The sequence below is a fragment of the Acanthochromis polyacanthus genome, chromosome 14 (genome assembly GCF_021347895.1).
Source record: "Acanthochromis polyacanthus isolate Apoly-LR-REF ecotype Palm Island chromosome 14, KAUST_Apoly_ChrSc, whole genome shotgun sequence".
Classification (NCBI taxonomy): domain Eukaryota; kingdom Metazoa; phylum Chordata; class Actinopteri; family Pomacentridae; genus Acanthochromis; species Acanthochromis polyacanthus.
Window position 1 is genome coordinate 38,543,686 of NC_067126.1, and position 16,393 is coordinate 38,560,078.

Here is a 16,393-nt window from a genome sequence, read left to right on the forward strand (position 1 = left end):
ATGAGGCCCTTTTCTCGCGACCAACTCTTCATCTGCTGTTCTGTCCGCCACGACGGGGGGGTGAGTGTTTTGGCGGAAGGAGATGAGAGGCTGAAGCAAACGCCAGTGCACAAGTCTTGAAAGGCAGAAGAAGAATCTGTATTGTTTATATTTAAGCTCGCCTCGATTTTACGATTTGCAAATTTTCAAATTGTCAGGTTTTAAAGAGGCGAATTAATCAAATTAATTTGATTTATCGTCCAGCCCTAAAAGGACTTAATAATTAGTCAGTTGGCATAAAATTAACCCGGAAGAGTTTGACAATTGATCAGACGTTATCTTTGCAGCAAAGATGCCAAACATTACCTAACAACATCTTAATTTGAAGAAGATCACTCTTAACAGAAGGTTTTTGTACTTATTTTCACCACTTTGTCAGATTTAATAGACTAAATGATTAACTTGAGAAAAAAAAAAAAACAGCTTAAACTTTGACAATGAAAATCTTTGTTGCTGTTCTACTCCACCACCTAATAAATGACATAATCCTGAATGCAAATGCACAATCAAGGCATATGACAATGCCGTCTTTCTTGTATGCATTTCAAGTGTATTTATCCTCAAGCGCATTTTCCCGTTCTTTACATTCTCAACTGCACTTCAGCTTCTTTGAGCTCGTCTCAAACAGGCCTGGGCTGCGCAACGCTTGCATTTATCCACAGGGTAAACAACACAAGGCACATGGCGATACGCCTGTCCCTTTCATCTGCCTCTCCATCCTGTCTTTCTTGCTCCTTGCTTTGCAGTCGCCTAAATATTTAACCGAAAAGACTTTCCACCCCTACTCCAAATCCTCTTCAACTATCTTTCAATCTCCCTCTCTGTTTCTTTTCAAAGCATGTGCTCGGAGCCAAAAGAGCCACTCAGCCTGGTTTAAAATCAGCACCCCTCTTTCTTTTTCATTTCCCTGAAGAAGTAGTTCCACCAGGTGCCATGTGCGCAGCAGATGACCTGTTTCAGCTGCGAATTATACAGTGAATTCCAGTCACGCCATATAACCACTTTATGCTATAGTATGATCCCTGTTGCGTGTCAAAGGATGATTACATCTGCACATCACAATGCCAATACGGCAATCTGGTTGCTCCAACCTCAGCTATCAGAGCATGCTTGAAGCCTGTGTGCGCTTCATATGGTCTGTCACCGAGCTGACAGCATCTCAGCGTTAACCACACACACATGTTCAACACGCAGAAGACATCCGCGCTCTCATCTGTCCACTTGAATTCGGAATCACAAACTCTTCACAAACTTGATCCAACACCCACAAAGCACTTCTCAATCTATCATGTCTTCACTTCCCAACTGATGTGGTCTTCTCATCAATACATCATCAGTAAGTGCTACATATGTAGGAAAGGAATGCACACAACCTACAACAGATTCTTTAATGGAGCCCTATGAGGCTGTACACAGCAGTGGTTTGGCATAAAAGCTGCAATCAGCCCCCAAGTACGCATGCTCTCAACGCTCACCATCATAGCGTAGTGAGTTAGCATGGAACCTTTTGCTGATTTGCAATAAAGACAAAGCATACCTGAAGCTGAATAGAGTATTAAAGGAAGCCGTTGTGCATATTACAATTCTGACTTACAGAGTAATTATGATCGACCAGATGATCACCAAAGTCATTCTAGTTTATCCCAAGGAAAACATGAAGGGCTGCACCAAATTTCAGTCCATCCAGTGGTGGCTGAGATATTTCACTCAAAACCACACATTTTGAGGAATTTATCCTCAAGATGTTTGAATCATCCTGCTGGAGGTGCTGAGGGCAGAAGTCAAGGGATAGCAAAAGGATTAAACTTCTGGGTACCCTGAATGACATTTCAGTCAGGATCAAAGTGGCCAAACAACCAACAGAGAGACAATACGATCCCTGGAGACACTGCTAGCATGGCAGGCAATTAAAAACCCCTCTTGCTTGGTTAAACATGGAGGAGGAAACATTCTCTTGACTCCGCTCAAAGAGAAAGGATACAGTAGAGCTGGCTGTGCCGTAGCACCCACAGCTGTTCTGTCCATCCCTCACACTCAAATGCATCCGCCATCTGCATGCTCAGCCAGTAATGTGTCAGAAGAAGATGTCCATAAATTACCATCGGAGTCTGGCAGTGCATCGATTCAGAGCAGAACCGCTGCTCTGATCGCAAGCTGTCGGGCCCATTTATGATCTATACTGAGCACATGAGGTCATTTTAGTCATACCTGCAGTTTTATTAAACATGCTGCTAAATTAAGAGCAGAAAGCCAGGAGAGAATATCTTCAGTGTGCCATTTGTATGATCCTATACTACAGTACTTAGAGAACAGGATGAATTTAACAAAAGGCAGCAGATAAAAGACAACAAGATTTTCAATTATAGCCCTGAATGAAAGTAGGAGTTAGGACGACAGAAGAGAGAGTGCTCTGTTCACATAAGGGACATACTGAGGGATCGGATCGTGCTTTTCATCGAGGACAAGTGATGCAGATGGCAGTCCCTCCTCCAAGGGAAACAGGACCTCATGAACTCTGGTTTGGGAGTTGGTCAGAAGATAGGAATTGAAAGGAATGAGGAGGATTTCTCTCACATTCCACAACAAGAGTAATATCTCAGTATGTCTCTATCTGTTCCTTGCAAAAATAATCTTAAGGGTCAAGGCGAAAACAAGTTCATTTATTATTCAGGCCTTCCTTTGACCTAATGACTGGGGCATACAGCTGATAATTAAATTCCAAGTGTATGGAGCATTTTGTATAATATCCACTCAGAAAGAAGAGTCACTGCCGATCTGCTCTGGCCTCTCTTCATCTCCAACATAAACAAAATAGCCTCATAAAGTTAAAGAGCAGTTTACATCAGAAACGTGGAAACAAATTCAGTTGAAATAAATGAAAAACAAAAACAGTGAAACTCTGCCTGGATTTTGTTCAGTTTATTTTTCATTTCGGCCAAGTGTTTCTAAAAGGTGTTGTGTATTTCAACGGAGCGCAATGGGATGTTTTTAACATACCCCGAGTAGCCAAAGGGGTTTTACATAGCCAGTAATAATCCATCACAAAATGCCTGGAGTTGCTCACACCAGATCCTGTGATTTGGCTCGGGACAACCCCAGTGCTGAGCTGTGGTACACCAGTGGGCTGGAACTGCTGTAAACTCTGTAAACTCAGAAATCAGAACTAACTTTTCTGTGTTTTCATTTTCAGCTTCCCTCTAAAATTCCAAAAGAGAAAAAAAAAATGAAAAGAAAAATAAAAGAAACTGTGTCCCCAAGAAGCAGGCGATAAACAACAACTCTGGCTGTGTGCCCGAGGTGCCCATTTTCATCCAATGTTTTAATTAAATTGCTGCTTGTTGTAGCATTATTTACCCCATGACACAATTTATAATGGCCACTGCAGACTAATGAGTCACCATATGAAGTTTAACTTTCCTCAGAACTCCAGATAGTTGCACCCTGTGGAGCCCAGACTTAGTTGCCACTTCATTGGGTAGTTCTCACTGAGAGGCTTCTTCAACAGACCTGCAGTAACCCTGCCATCGTAAAGGTTGCAGATTCTGTCAGCGAGGGTAGACTGCACATTAGCAACAGCACTCAGCATAACACATCAACACCTCTCACAGACAGTTTTAACTAAGCATTATAATCTTCCCAAATGACGCCAACCTTACGTAACCGCCATCACAAAGCAAAAACAATTAGAGATGAAATGTTATCAACAGCAATCCGAAACAGGCCGCCACAGTTGTCCTGAATCGATTAAGGGATTAAAGTGAATGCCAACCAGGCACAGAACACAGGCCTTACATCACTAACTTATGTAACTGACAGAATCAGCGACCGTATATCGAGGCAGCAGTGTCTCTGATGGAAGGAATTCACATTTTAGGCTATAACACTGCAGATTTGGGATAGATGTAGATACAAATGCTGCTGCCATGAAAGGTGCTGTGTTGGGACAAAGGAGCTGAACGTGGAGCTGACAGAATCTTTCAAGTGCAGTACAAACACTGCTCGTACATTTGCTCGTGTATGCAAACTGTGCGTGTGATTCCTTGTTGCCGTCTCTGCCGTGCATCTGAGCGACTTCAGCGGGCGAGCTTTTCTTTCAGCACAGGATAGTCCACAGAAATTAGAATGAGGCTTTTGTGCTGCACACGTTTGGCCCTGTTGCGCAAGCTTTGACTGCACGTCATGAATGCGAACAGACCGTGTGGATGCTCACGCCTGGTGTGAAAAAGGCTCGCGGATATAAATGGCCAACAAAGTGAAGCTTAAGTACACTTTTTTGGCCGCTTTGTAAATTCTTGCGTGATGGCAACATGACACAGGGGGAATAATTCTTTTACTTGGGGCCTATATGGGTTTGCTTGACAGAAAAAATACCTCCAGAGGTTTGTTTCCCCAGTGAAAGCTGGAACGAGCAGCCATAGCGCAAATAAGTGCTCCCAGAGGGGAACATGACCAAATCTATATTTATGTTTTGTTCCTGCAGCACTATCATCTAACAAGCTCAAAGACGAGCACTCTTTTTGTTTTTTTTAAGTCACAACTTCTGCCAGTTCTTGTGGTGACGGACAAGACGGTGAGAATCAAAGTATAACCTGTCATTTCTGGCCGCTCCACTGAGCACACAGATTTGAGTAATGCAACAACAAGAACGCGCCGAAAACGAAGAAATCGATGGCATGAGAAAGATAAAAAAAAAACTGCAGTTACAAAATGTAAAAAAGACAAAGAAAGAGATATAGAAAAGGGCGCGGGGAGGAGAGAGAAAGAAAGAGACAGAGAAAAGAGACATATGGATGTAATTGAGGGTCGATGAACTGATGATGTCATCTCCCAGTCAGGTTATCAGGCCCCAGGCAAAGCGGCTACAACTCACAAAACATGTCTCTCTTCTTAAAACATGAGAGCACCACACACACACACGCACACGCACACAAACGCCACACACACAGCATATAATACAGTTTGCATACTTCACGGCTCCATGGACAAGTCATGCACGGTGAACATGTTTGCTCAAACTAATCCAGTGACATGAGAGTGTTATCTTTTGGAGTTTTAATTGTGATTTAAGTTTAGCTTACTTTGTGAGTGTACACACACACACACACACACACACACACACACACACACACACACACTCTGTCCTTCCCATTAGCCTCTTTGGCATGGCTGCACCATGACCTCATCTGCAATGGGCTGAACTCCAGAAAAAACACACACTTGCACACACACACACACACACACACACACACTCACACACACCCACACACACCGCACTAGAGCCTGTACAGTCCCATATAAGGACTTGCTGATGATGTAATGGGCGCCACTGACTGCGAATGAGACTCAGTGTGCAGAGCACTTCTCATAATGTTTGGTTTTCCGGATGGAATGTCCACATCACTGGGATCTCCGGGAAAGGGAGAGGTGAAGGAGTAAAGAGACAACTGATTCTCTGAGGATTGTAAAAAGGACGCAGGCCAGCTCAACTGCACAGGTAGGAACCGCAGAATGCTGAACAGCAGAAAGGTGCGTTCAGAGACATTTACCACTTAAAAGTTACTTGACAATTGCCAGAAGAGCTGATACGGACAAATCAACTGCTTGCTAAGAATGCCAAAGATTAGGCAGACAGCTTGTCTTACGATGCTTAAGCTGCCACTGAATAACCCGAAGAGCGTTTTAAAAAGTATCAAAGCTTAGAGTTAACAATAGCAAATCTGTTCCTGAAGAGTGTAGGTGCTTTAGGCATTTAAATTTTAAGTTTCAGCTTTTTGCAACTCTTTGCATTTACAGGGGTTTGCATACTTACAACCACACATGAAACTATATAAAAACTCCTCTTGAGGTTAAGCCGTGCAGTCTACTTATGCATGCACATCAGAAACTTAACGCTGCATCCCGACCAGCCATTCATTCCATTTAGAACATCAGAATTTGCTATTTTAATCGAGCCGCACACAAATTCCAACTGCTGATGATGCATTACTTTAATAGCAAAACCGCAGATGCTCAGGGTGCTTCTCTTTACTGATTAAAAAAAAACCTTATCACAATGCAAAGCCTCATATTTTACATTTGCTATTAAATGTCCAACAGATCTTCCCGACGTATCAACAGCAACTTTCCACTAATTACATATCAAATATTACAAACTATTTGCAACACAGGCAAACATCTCAAGCACAAAATGTCCATTACTAATGTCTGTACTAACAGCCAGCACTCTGTGTTATCACTTATGTTGTTGTTGCTTAAATCACATTCTACTGCTGGTATCATATATTAAATACCTCCAGTATGCAGCACCGCTAGAAAATAGTCCAAACTCTTTGATCTTAAACGGTAAAAATTAACTTGTGTGTGATTGCATTGAAGTGTGCGAAAGAAGACACAAAATATACGGTGTGAAATGAATTATGTACGTCGCTGGTATGCATCTGGGGAATTATGTGGAGTGACAGCACTTGGTAAAAGTAGCCAGCCTGTAATTACTTAGAGAACAGGGGGGAATTCCTGCCTCTCGTAGCTGGAAACGGGGTGGCATTCGAGGTGCACAGAAGGAGGGTGATTGGGTGCAGTGTTGAGGGTACTCAAGGGTAGAGGAACTTCTTAATTAACAAATACTCCCTGCCAAGAGACCATCTGCCGTGCTAGTCAAAACATCCTCCAGAATGCATGCTGCCTGGAGAGAAATGCACGACGCAGAAATGTACAGACATATCTACATGCCGTACGTTTTACAGGCGCACGTAGAGAGTTGTGCCGAGAGAAGAGAAAGCATTCCCGGCCTCCGCAGAAATATGAGCAGGCATGAAATGGTTATTGAAATTCTTCATGGAAACAAAATAGATGTTTATCCTGGAAGTACACAAATTATTTCAGCACAAGAGGTTAAGTATAAAAATAAGAACGTGTTCTTGGAGCCTGAAGCAAGAGTCAGTTACACAGCAGAACTTGACCACATCATTCTGTTTGACATAAGTGCCCTTTCTTTTCCTCTGCAGACTCAAGTTCCTGATTACAAAGGAGAGAGAATACCAGGAAATAAAGCGGGAGAAAAAAGAAAGAGAAGTCTCATTTCTAGAAGAGGAGCTGACCAAGCTGAAGGCTTTTGCACTGCTGGTTGTAAAGGAGCAACGGCGTCTGAGCGAGCTGCTGGAGGGACAGAGGCGTCGTATCGCAGAACTGAGCGCTATCACTGACCGTATCAGCCAGGGGGTCAGTGCTGCTAAATCCAGTACAAAGGCGGAGGAGGAACTCAAATCCCTGCATCTTGAGGTGGAGCGTAATAATCAAAGGCAGAACACCATGACAGCCCCGAGTCTGCTGTCAGAGGTGGAGGTACTGAGGAGGAGGGTGGTAGAGATGGAAGGGAAGGATGAGGAGCTGATACGCATGGCGGACCAGTGTCGAGACCTGGACAGCAGACTGGCAAAGGAGAGCAGCCACTGCCGCAGCCTGAAGGTCGAGGTGGATAAGCTCAACGGCCGAATCAGTGAATTGGACAGGATAGAGGAGGCTTTAGGTAAAAGCAAGCAGGACTGTAGTAGTCTGAAGAGCAGCTTGGAGCGAGAGAGAGAGGCTAGCAAGATGCTGTCTGGCGAGCTTGACACTCTAAGAGGCAGGGTGAGAGAGCTGGAGGCCGTCGAAGGCAAACTGGAAAAGAGTGAAATGGTAATCAGACAGGACCTGGGCAAACTCCGGTCACTCACCGTAGCTTTAGTGGAGGAGAGAAAGGGCATGGCCGAGAGGCTCCGACAAGCTGAGGAAAAACTCAGCAGGAAAGAGGGCAAAAGAAATGAGCAAGGTAATTTGGCAACAATAGCAGAGAGACTGAGAGAGGAGAGGCAGCAGACGCTTAAGTCTAAGGCAGATTTAGAAGACAGTATTAAAGGCATAGTCAAAGAGAAGGATGAGCTCCAAGACAGACTTAAAACAGAGGAGGAGAGAAACCGAGAGCTGCAAAGTAAAATAACCATAATGAAGAAAAAGTTACAGATCTTAGAAAACAGGAGAGAAAAAGAAGAGAAGTACGCATACAGCTCTATTCCAAATAACACCACCCATCGCTGCCAGACTGAGGACAACAAAGTCAAAGAACTGACCCAGGAGCTTGATAAGCTGAGAAAAAAGCTCCAGGACAAGGAAGTGTTGGAAGCAGAGCTAATGAAAGTGGAGGAGGACTTTGAATCTCTGGAAAGGAGATTCAAAGATGAACAGAGCAGGTGCCAAGCTCTAACGGAGGAGCTGGAGGTGTCAAGGAGGGAGCTTTCCAGGTACGAGCAGGCAGAAAAGCAAGAGGTCAACCAGGAGCACCTCCTCCTTTGCCGTCTTCAGAAGGAGCAGGTAAAATCCAGACTCTTAACCAGAGAAGTAGATACCTTGAAGGAAAAACTGCAGAAGCTGATGGGAACAGAGGAATCCATCTGCAGAGTTCAGATGGATCAGTCCACTCTGCAGAGAAAACTGACCCAGCAAGAGGCCAAGAACAAAGAGCTGGCCAGAGAGATGAAGGAACTGACCAGTGAGCTAGACAGGTATAGACGGGTCAAGAATCTGACACCTGGCGCCAACAACAACTTCTCAGAGCACCATCAGACTACCAAAGAGGTACAAACTGCCCCCGCAGAGAGCCTGCTGCCCGACTACAGCGGGCACAGCGAGAGACTGGATGAAGAAAACGATGACAAGGACCCAAACCACAACACGGAGGTCATGAATAGAAGAAGCTCCCTCGTCAACAGCCTGAACAGCTTGAACAGTGCAAATAATAACATGAGCCAGTACAGCAGCCATTCAGGAATAGACATGCACCAGACAAACAATGGAGAGGTCATGATGCTAACACACACACCGGGGCAGCCCTTGCACATCAAAGTAACCCCACATCATATCCTCAACACAGCCACACTCGAGATTAGCAGCCCCACTGGAGACACAGCCACGTCCTACACCAGCACAGCCGTCATCCCAACCACCGGAGCTTCACCTAAACAGAGAATCACCATAATCCAGAACTCGGGTTCGCCTGCAGTTAGTCCAAAAACCCCCTCTTCAAGCCCTGACCGCACCGTCTCCCCGCTAAATGGAACACCCGTCTCCCGGGTGTTAAGCCCAAATTCATCACGCTCCGTCACACCTGACCACAGCAGCTCCCCCATCCAGATCGTAACAGTCAGGACCTGCTCTCCAGAGCCGGCAGATGTTACAAATCAGGCCATCTTCTGCAACTCTCCGGAGCTGCAGAACAGCTGGCAACATCAAAAGTCCAACAGTGCCGACAGAAGTCCCAGTATCATCACTTCAGAGGATAATAAGATCCACATCCATCTGGGGAGCCCATACATCCAGTCTCTGAACGGCCACAGCGTCCCACAGCCTGTCGGGTCGTACTACCTCCGACATGAACAAAGGACTCAAGTGCTCGCAAATGGCTGTCATGTAAAAGGCGTTGGAAAGATTACAAGTAGCATCACTATATCCCCTGCTAACTCCCCTGCATCACACTCTTCAAATATTACAGTAAGTGGCCTTTGTGATTAGGCCTAACGGTACACTTCCTCTAAGGAGAACCCCCGAGTCTGATGTATGTGGGAACAATCATCAAATAAACACTTTGCGGACTCCTACAAGAGCCTTAGTAAACCTACATGATTTACTTAGTGTGTCTCTGCATTTACTGACTTTAAAAACTCTTTACTGTCTGTATGACGTGTGTGCCTGTAGCTAAGTGAGACATCGTGCAACCAAATGTGTGATGTACTTTTCATAAAGTTCTGTTTCATCCATGTTTTTTTTCCCTCCTGTTCATTAAAAGCGCTTTTGTTGTTATTATTTATTCTCATTATGATTACTTTTCAGAGGAGTTGGGTCGATAGCCAGTTTAAATGCAAAACAGCTGGATAGTAACTGAAAAAAACGAGTAGAACCCCGGTTTGATGTTTGTTTGATGAATTACTGGGAAAGAAGAGTTTTACATGTTTGCTGAGCTGGTTTATATTTAAAGCCTGGAAAGGTTTCTGACACAATGAAACTTGGAGCATCCAGCGCTGGTGGGGGTTTTCAGGGATTATGGAGATCGGAATACTAAAAGCCTTTTTGATTTGGAGTCAGAATTGCATATTTCAATCGTAATTATTAGAGTCTAATTCATTTCTGTGTGACTCATTGGAAACTGAAATCTGGGATACAATTAATTCTCTTTTCAGCTGTTTCATAAATCCATTACCCCATTTTCTCTGCTTTTCCTCGTTAATAAAAACTAAACAAATACAGCAACTCAAAATATTCAGCTCATGTCATCTAATGCTAGACAGCCCTCACAGTTCATAGATAAATAAAGGCACCACTTGTGAAATTCTACATCATACTATTGTATAAGAAACAGCCAAGGACGACAGGATTATTTATCTTTTAACTGTCAAAACTGTGTTAAAAAGAATGCAAGGGGAAGGGAACTATTCAGGGTATTTAAAGTTAATTCTAAAATAGGGCTGGACCCGAATATCCCGAATATCCGAATATTCGTTCGCTACGGCGGTATCCGGATATTAATTTTGGTATCCGAATATTCGCTGCCGGATTCGGATATTCGTCTTTAACAGGGTCCAAATATTCGGAGGCCAGAAACCACTAAAATATGAGTGCGAACCACTGAAGGCCGGAATGGTAATGAGGAAAGGAATATATTATTTGTTTTGGAGACGTACAATCTACTGTTTTTGCTTCCAACATTAGACTAGTAATCTTCACACGAAAGGCAAAGCAATAACGTCAGAACATCTTGAAAAATAACCGTTAAGCAACAGCAACTGATTTATTATCTGTTATCTAGGTCAGCTGGTTCCTTTTTTATAAACTACAAGTAAGTATCAACCCTGAAACCATAACAACAAGCGAACACAACATGCATTACATCAACCTCTTTTAAAAAAGTTCAACATAACAAATGTACAGTGAAACAGTGCGACAGAAGAGAGCTTTAAGGAATGACATCTAGTTACCAAAGCCATGATGAGCCGTGTCACATGAATAAGAGATTAGCTGACAAATTGGTGCACATCATAGCATCTCTTGTGGAATAGGAGGCTGGCAGAAAGCCGACACGCTGGTTATGTGACAACAAACGTGGAGAGGCTTCAACTACCCTGACATCACCGGTTGCCAAGGTGAGACGAGGCATCTGATGACAGTTTGAGGCTTGACGGAGGCGCCTCGTGAGAATCTTTGTCGCCAGAGTGTGAGCATTTGGCCACGAGACACATCACCATAAAAGTCATACCGCTTCTTGCAAATCTCTGCTTCATTCTTAAGACTTCAAAGTCAATCCCACGCTCTATCTAACAAACTTCAACTCTCCTTTTCTGCCCTGTCAATTTTCTGTCAGCCTCATAGCCTTTTTTTTTTTTTTGCCAAGCAGCTCTGTGATAAAAATGCAAGTAAGGATGGGATGTCAGTCAGGGTAAAGGGGCCAATCTACAAAAAGAAACGGGTGCACAAATCTCTTCATATAAAGAGTACATGGTTTTACATAAGTAACCACATAAAGCTTTGAGTGCAACATGTGCACAGCAAATGCTTTTATTCTGCACGTGTTTTCCATACAACTTAGATAGACTGCTATAGCAACAATGAAGACACACATGATCATGGCTCTTTATTCTATAGTGTGGGTAAAGCATGCCATACCAAGCTGTCGGAAAAGCCATATGTCCCACTTTCAAAGCACAGCATGACTATATCTTTATAGGAACAACAAATGCTTACAAAAAGTAAATAAATCTGGAGGACTGAACATCTGGTGAACACCTCCTAACAGACAGTTATTTCTTTCACTTGTAATCAGATTCCTCAGAAGCGTGGCTCAACAAGGATCCCCAAGACCAAAGGATACGACGCTAGCAAAAGAAGCAGAGCCCTTAAGACTGGGGAGAAAAACGTCACACCTCTCACAGTGCATGCAGGCAAAACACTGACCTGAGAACAACCAACACGCCTGCAACTACGATATGCTTAGCAGTGCAGTCTGATTATGCAAATTAATAACTTTCGTGATGAATAAATGCAAAGTCTTTGAAAGAAATCTGATTTTTTTATGCAAGTGTGCAGTCAGTATTGAGGGAAATTTAAAGTAAAACATGATGAAACTCTAATAATGTATTATTTACATTATACATACATATATATATATATATATATGGCAAAAGAAATATGTCATGCAGAATCACACACTTGACTCAATGCACGTCAGAAATAAAAGAAAAATAAACCTCCTTTAACATTAACTTCGTATTTTTTGCAAAAGAACTATTGCTTAATATGAAAAGAAAAGCCTATCTAAACAGCTGAAGACATATTCAGATGCATTAAGATAATAAAGAATGGTATATTTGAATAAGATTACTATTAAAGAGTGTGCAAATGAAAAAAAAACGTGGCTGGGAGATTATGATGCATGTGCAGCAAAATAGCCATGAGGGTCAAGGAAACATATTCTATTGATCATACAATTATGTGCAAGTTTTCTCTTCATATATATGTATGATTATGCACATGCTGAGCGAGTTGTGTTTGGTCTGTGCATGTGCGTAAGCATAATAGATACATGTACAAATGCCACTTGAAAACACACGTTATTTAATTCGCTGTCCAACACAATGAGGGCAGTAATCCTTAAACAACGTGACTGCCCTCTATTGGTATGCAGACCGCATGAAGCTAAGCGAGAAACAGCCGCAGGGAGCTTCCTCTGCCCATGTATGGAGAGGAATACGAGCACTGCCAGAGTAAATGCATGCAGTCCTGTGTGGAAGACGTCTAACTGTTAGCTTCAGTTAGTGAACACAGCAACTTTAACGTCAGCTTAACCTGTCGTGTGATGACTCCCACTCAGACACGTGTTTACACAGCTGCTCCAAACAATTCGTGCCACCAAGGTTCCCCTGTACTAACAAAATAGAACCCAGATAAGCTGCACAAAACCACATCTGTACTTTATATTCTACACCTGTCGTTATGAGAGCTGCTGCGAGAGTTTAGCCAAAGTTAGCAGCAACAAAGTGATAGTTGCTAGCTAGCTAGCTAACGTTAGCTTACAGCCAGCTACACTGAACCGGCGTTTCTCGGGGCTGCTACAAGCTAACTTTAGCGCATTAGGATACAACAGTACCTCTCTGACACATTCGAAACATAAACATGACCTGACATTTCAGAAAAATACCTGAATTGCCCTTATTTTCCCACCAATCGTCACCCAAATCGTCTCCCATGTTCCTGGATTAGTAATGTGTTGAATCCAAATATACCGCTACAGTAAAACAGGGGTGTGTTCAAAAGCAGCGCGTTCGAAACGCACACTGTAGGGTTTGAAACGAGGCTTGTTGGCTTGTTTTCACAGTTTAAGCTGTATATGAACATAAGGCTCAATATATAATTGAGGGATTTTTGAACTTCATGGGATCTATCTGGCATACATTTTTATTCAAAGTAAGAAAATGTTTTTATGTCTATTATGATCATGTCTTTACAAATCCCACAATACTTTATTATGAAAACAATCACTTATTAATAAAAAAAAGTCTGGTTACCACTAAAATGTCACCTAAATAATGAATTTGAATCTGAATTTAATAACAACCACTTTCTAATTAGATAAACAATAATAAAATGAGCTCATTCAAAAAATGTTTTGATTGTGTTCTTTTTATTAAGTTGAGATAATCATGGCAGATATTTCTTTTCTTGTTTAGGACAGTATCTTTATAAATACCTTTCAATTTCAGTTTTGCTCAGTTCTTTATATAATATTTAGGACAATCTTCATCTAAAAAAACCCATGTGGTGTTTGGTTAGAATAAAAGAAATGTTAATTTTAGACCTAAAAACAGCAAAAATGTGATACCTGTCAGCCATGTTACAAAAACGCCTGCAATTATATATTGACCCTTATATGTGTAGTTCTACAAAAGACGGCTTCATAAGAATTACTCAAGTTTGTGATAGGCAGTGATGGAAGTACTTTTCTTAAGTTTTGAAGGACTTAATCTGCTTTAAACTTCCAGTCTGCTGCATTTCACAGGTAAATATTGTACTTTTTACTCGGCTAGAATTGTTTGACAGGTTTAGCCTTTTGTAAGATGAAGATCTTACACAATGGATAATATAATAAGGGAAGTCCAGTAGCTTTTTACTGAAGCTCTAAGGATTGCCATGACCTGGATGACTGAGAATCTACCTGGAAATAGTAAAAAGCACATTGTTAAACAGTAAATCAGCGGTTTCCAACTTTTTTGGCTTCTGATGTCGTACAAAAAGCAGTGTGCAGTCAGGGTCGCATTTCATATGAATGTGAGTTAACATTTAATATTAAAATCAAATGTACATGTGTAACAAAACAATATTTAAAATGACATCTGCAGAGGATGCCAGATATATACAATATGGGAGGTAAATGAAATGGAATAAGAACCAGTTTGTGGGTAATCTATATTAAATGATCTCAGTCTATAGTGCCGCGATTTCTGATCATCAGTAATAATATGAATGAAATGCTGCCTTTGTACAAAAATATGCTGCATTTCTGACAATGCCTCATGAGGGAATGAACAGCCTTGGTGGAGTACTGCGCTCTCTGAGTGCTTCTCTTGTTCTTTTTGTGATCATTTCAATGAAGTCTGCCTTACATTTGTGTTTCCGCCATATAATATAACATCTCTCACTGCTTTTATAAATATGATTCAGAGAGATAAGACAATCAGACGCCAAAGCTTGGTCACCTTTTGTCTTTCAAATGATAACAGGGATAGTGACGAAGCTCCAGACTGATCAGTGCTTGGTAACTTATAGCTCATAAAGATGTTCTTTAATTTAGCTGCCCATGCAATGACATTAAATGCATCAAGCTGAAGATAGATTTTTTTTAACGTACAACAAACTTTAATTTTCATCTCGAGACAACTCAGCAAAATCCCCCTGAATTGTACTGCGTGTGTCGTGGCTGTTGTATGACTGCACGGGAAAGAAAGGGACTCGCAAAAGTTTTAGTCTCTTTAGATGCACATTCCCACCCTGGAGGCATCTGCTTGGTCCCACATTCAATCTGCAACATGAAACAACTACCCCAAACCGACAGCCAAAGTCATGGAGACGTATCTTTTGCCATAAGAAGAACAAGGACTCCTGCAACAGATGGTGAGGCCCCTACAGAGCCTTGATCTCAACGTGAGTCAGTCTGGGGTTGCATGAAGAGACGGAAGCAACTGAAACAGCCTAAATCCACAGGACTGTGTGGTGTGGACGCTTTGAACAACCTACCTGACAAGTACATTGAAAAACTGTGCACAACACCTATAAAGTGTGATTACACCTGATACTGACTTGTATTGTTTGTTTACTGGTCTTTGTACGACTGTAAGTGATAAATAAATACTATTTTTCATTAGTTTTGAAAGCCTCGCCTCTATACTTTCAGTGCAGATTACTGTTTTACTGTTTTCACTGTTTACCTGGCCAATAATGATAATCTGTTTATCATCTACTTTATGGTAAAGATTTACTGAGGCTTCCGTGCCCACATTTACAATAGCCTTCTACAAAGCAAATGATAAACACATCGTGACTGTAAAATAACCAACAAATTAAGCAGATACTGCTGGAGCTCAGAGCTCCCTTCATGCACTGAGACAAATTACCTGCACTAAATGCTTTGCCTGCCTTCACATAATTTGTCCTCTGCACTATGAGTGCACAAAAGACCTTTCCACGTTCTGTAAGGAGCTCAACAACAAAATTTGTTGTTTTACACCGTGGGTCAGCTGGAAGCGTCACCGTTCTCCCCACACTCTTTGATTGATATTGAAAGTAACTGGGACATGTTGTACCATCAAATAGGACAATTATTTTCCTTTTTTTTGCCAGGATAGTTAACAGTACACACCCACAGTCTGTTTTGCAATGGGCCTACAGACTCTAGATCCGGCCAGAAAGTCTTATGAAACGCAGCAGCACAGGAAAGGTTTAAAACTCGTAGAAATCCTCAATAAGTGGACTTAGGAGGGGAGTTTCCGACTTGCAAGAGAAGGAGAAAAGAGAACAGTTCAAGGGCACGGGTTAGCGGCGCTGCAGGTTAACAACTTTTAAACACGACTTCATGACAGCCCTTTCTCAGCTTGCTTGACCTTTTGGAGGCCTATCTCTTCACATAGAGACGCGAAATAATGAAAAGGATCGGTGTTTGCTCCATGTGGCATAAGTAGACAATAGCATAGAGCCTCAGTTAGCACCTGAATCACTGGCATTGGCTCATAGCAGATGTTAAGTGAGTCCAACCCACAGATACACACCCAAAACCAGCCCT

General features: G+C 42.2%; 2 protein-coding genes across 2 annotated transcripts in view; one reads left to right on the top strand and one right to left on the bottom strand.

Moving 5' to 3' along the window:
• cmss1 (cms1 ribosomal small subunit homolog) overlaps window positions 1-13,402 on the bottom strand; it is a 30,226-nt gene extending 16,824 nt beyond the window's left edge. The window contains exon 1 of the mRNA XM_022197314.2: window positions 13,259-13,402. Coding sequence (XP_022053006.1) covers window positions 13,259-13,307 — 49 coding nt within the window. The 5' untranslated portion in view covers window positions 13,308-13,402. The remainder of the gene's footprint in view (window positions 1-13,258) is intronic.
• Window positions 5,356-9,873, top strand: LOC110953354 (filamin A-interacting protein 1-like). Its single transcript, XM_022197312.2, has 2 exons — window positions 5,356-5,533; window positions 7,044-9,873. The coding sequence occupies exon 2, from the start codon at window positions 7,348-7,350 to the stop codon at window positions 9,580-9,582; it is 2,235 nt and encodes a 744-aa protein (XP_022053004.1). The 5' UTR covers window positions 5,356-5,533; window positions 7,044-7,347; the 3' UTR covers window positions 9,583-9,873.
• Window positions 13,403-16,393: the final 2,991 nt, after the last annotated feature.

Excerpts from the sequence above, each read along its gene's own strand:
- LOC110953354 (XM_022197312.2), top strand. The coding sequence starts at position 7,348 with ATGACAGCCCCGAGTCTGCTGTCAGAGGTGGAGGTACTGAGGAGGAGG.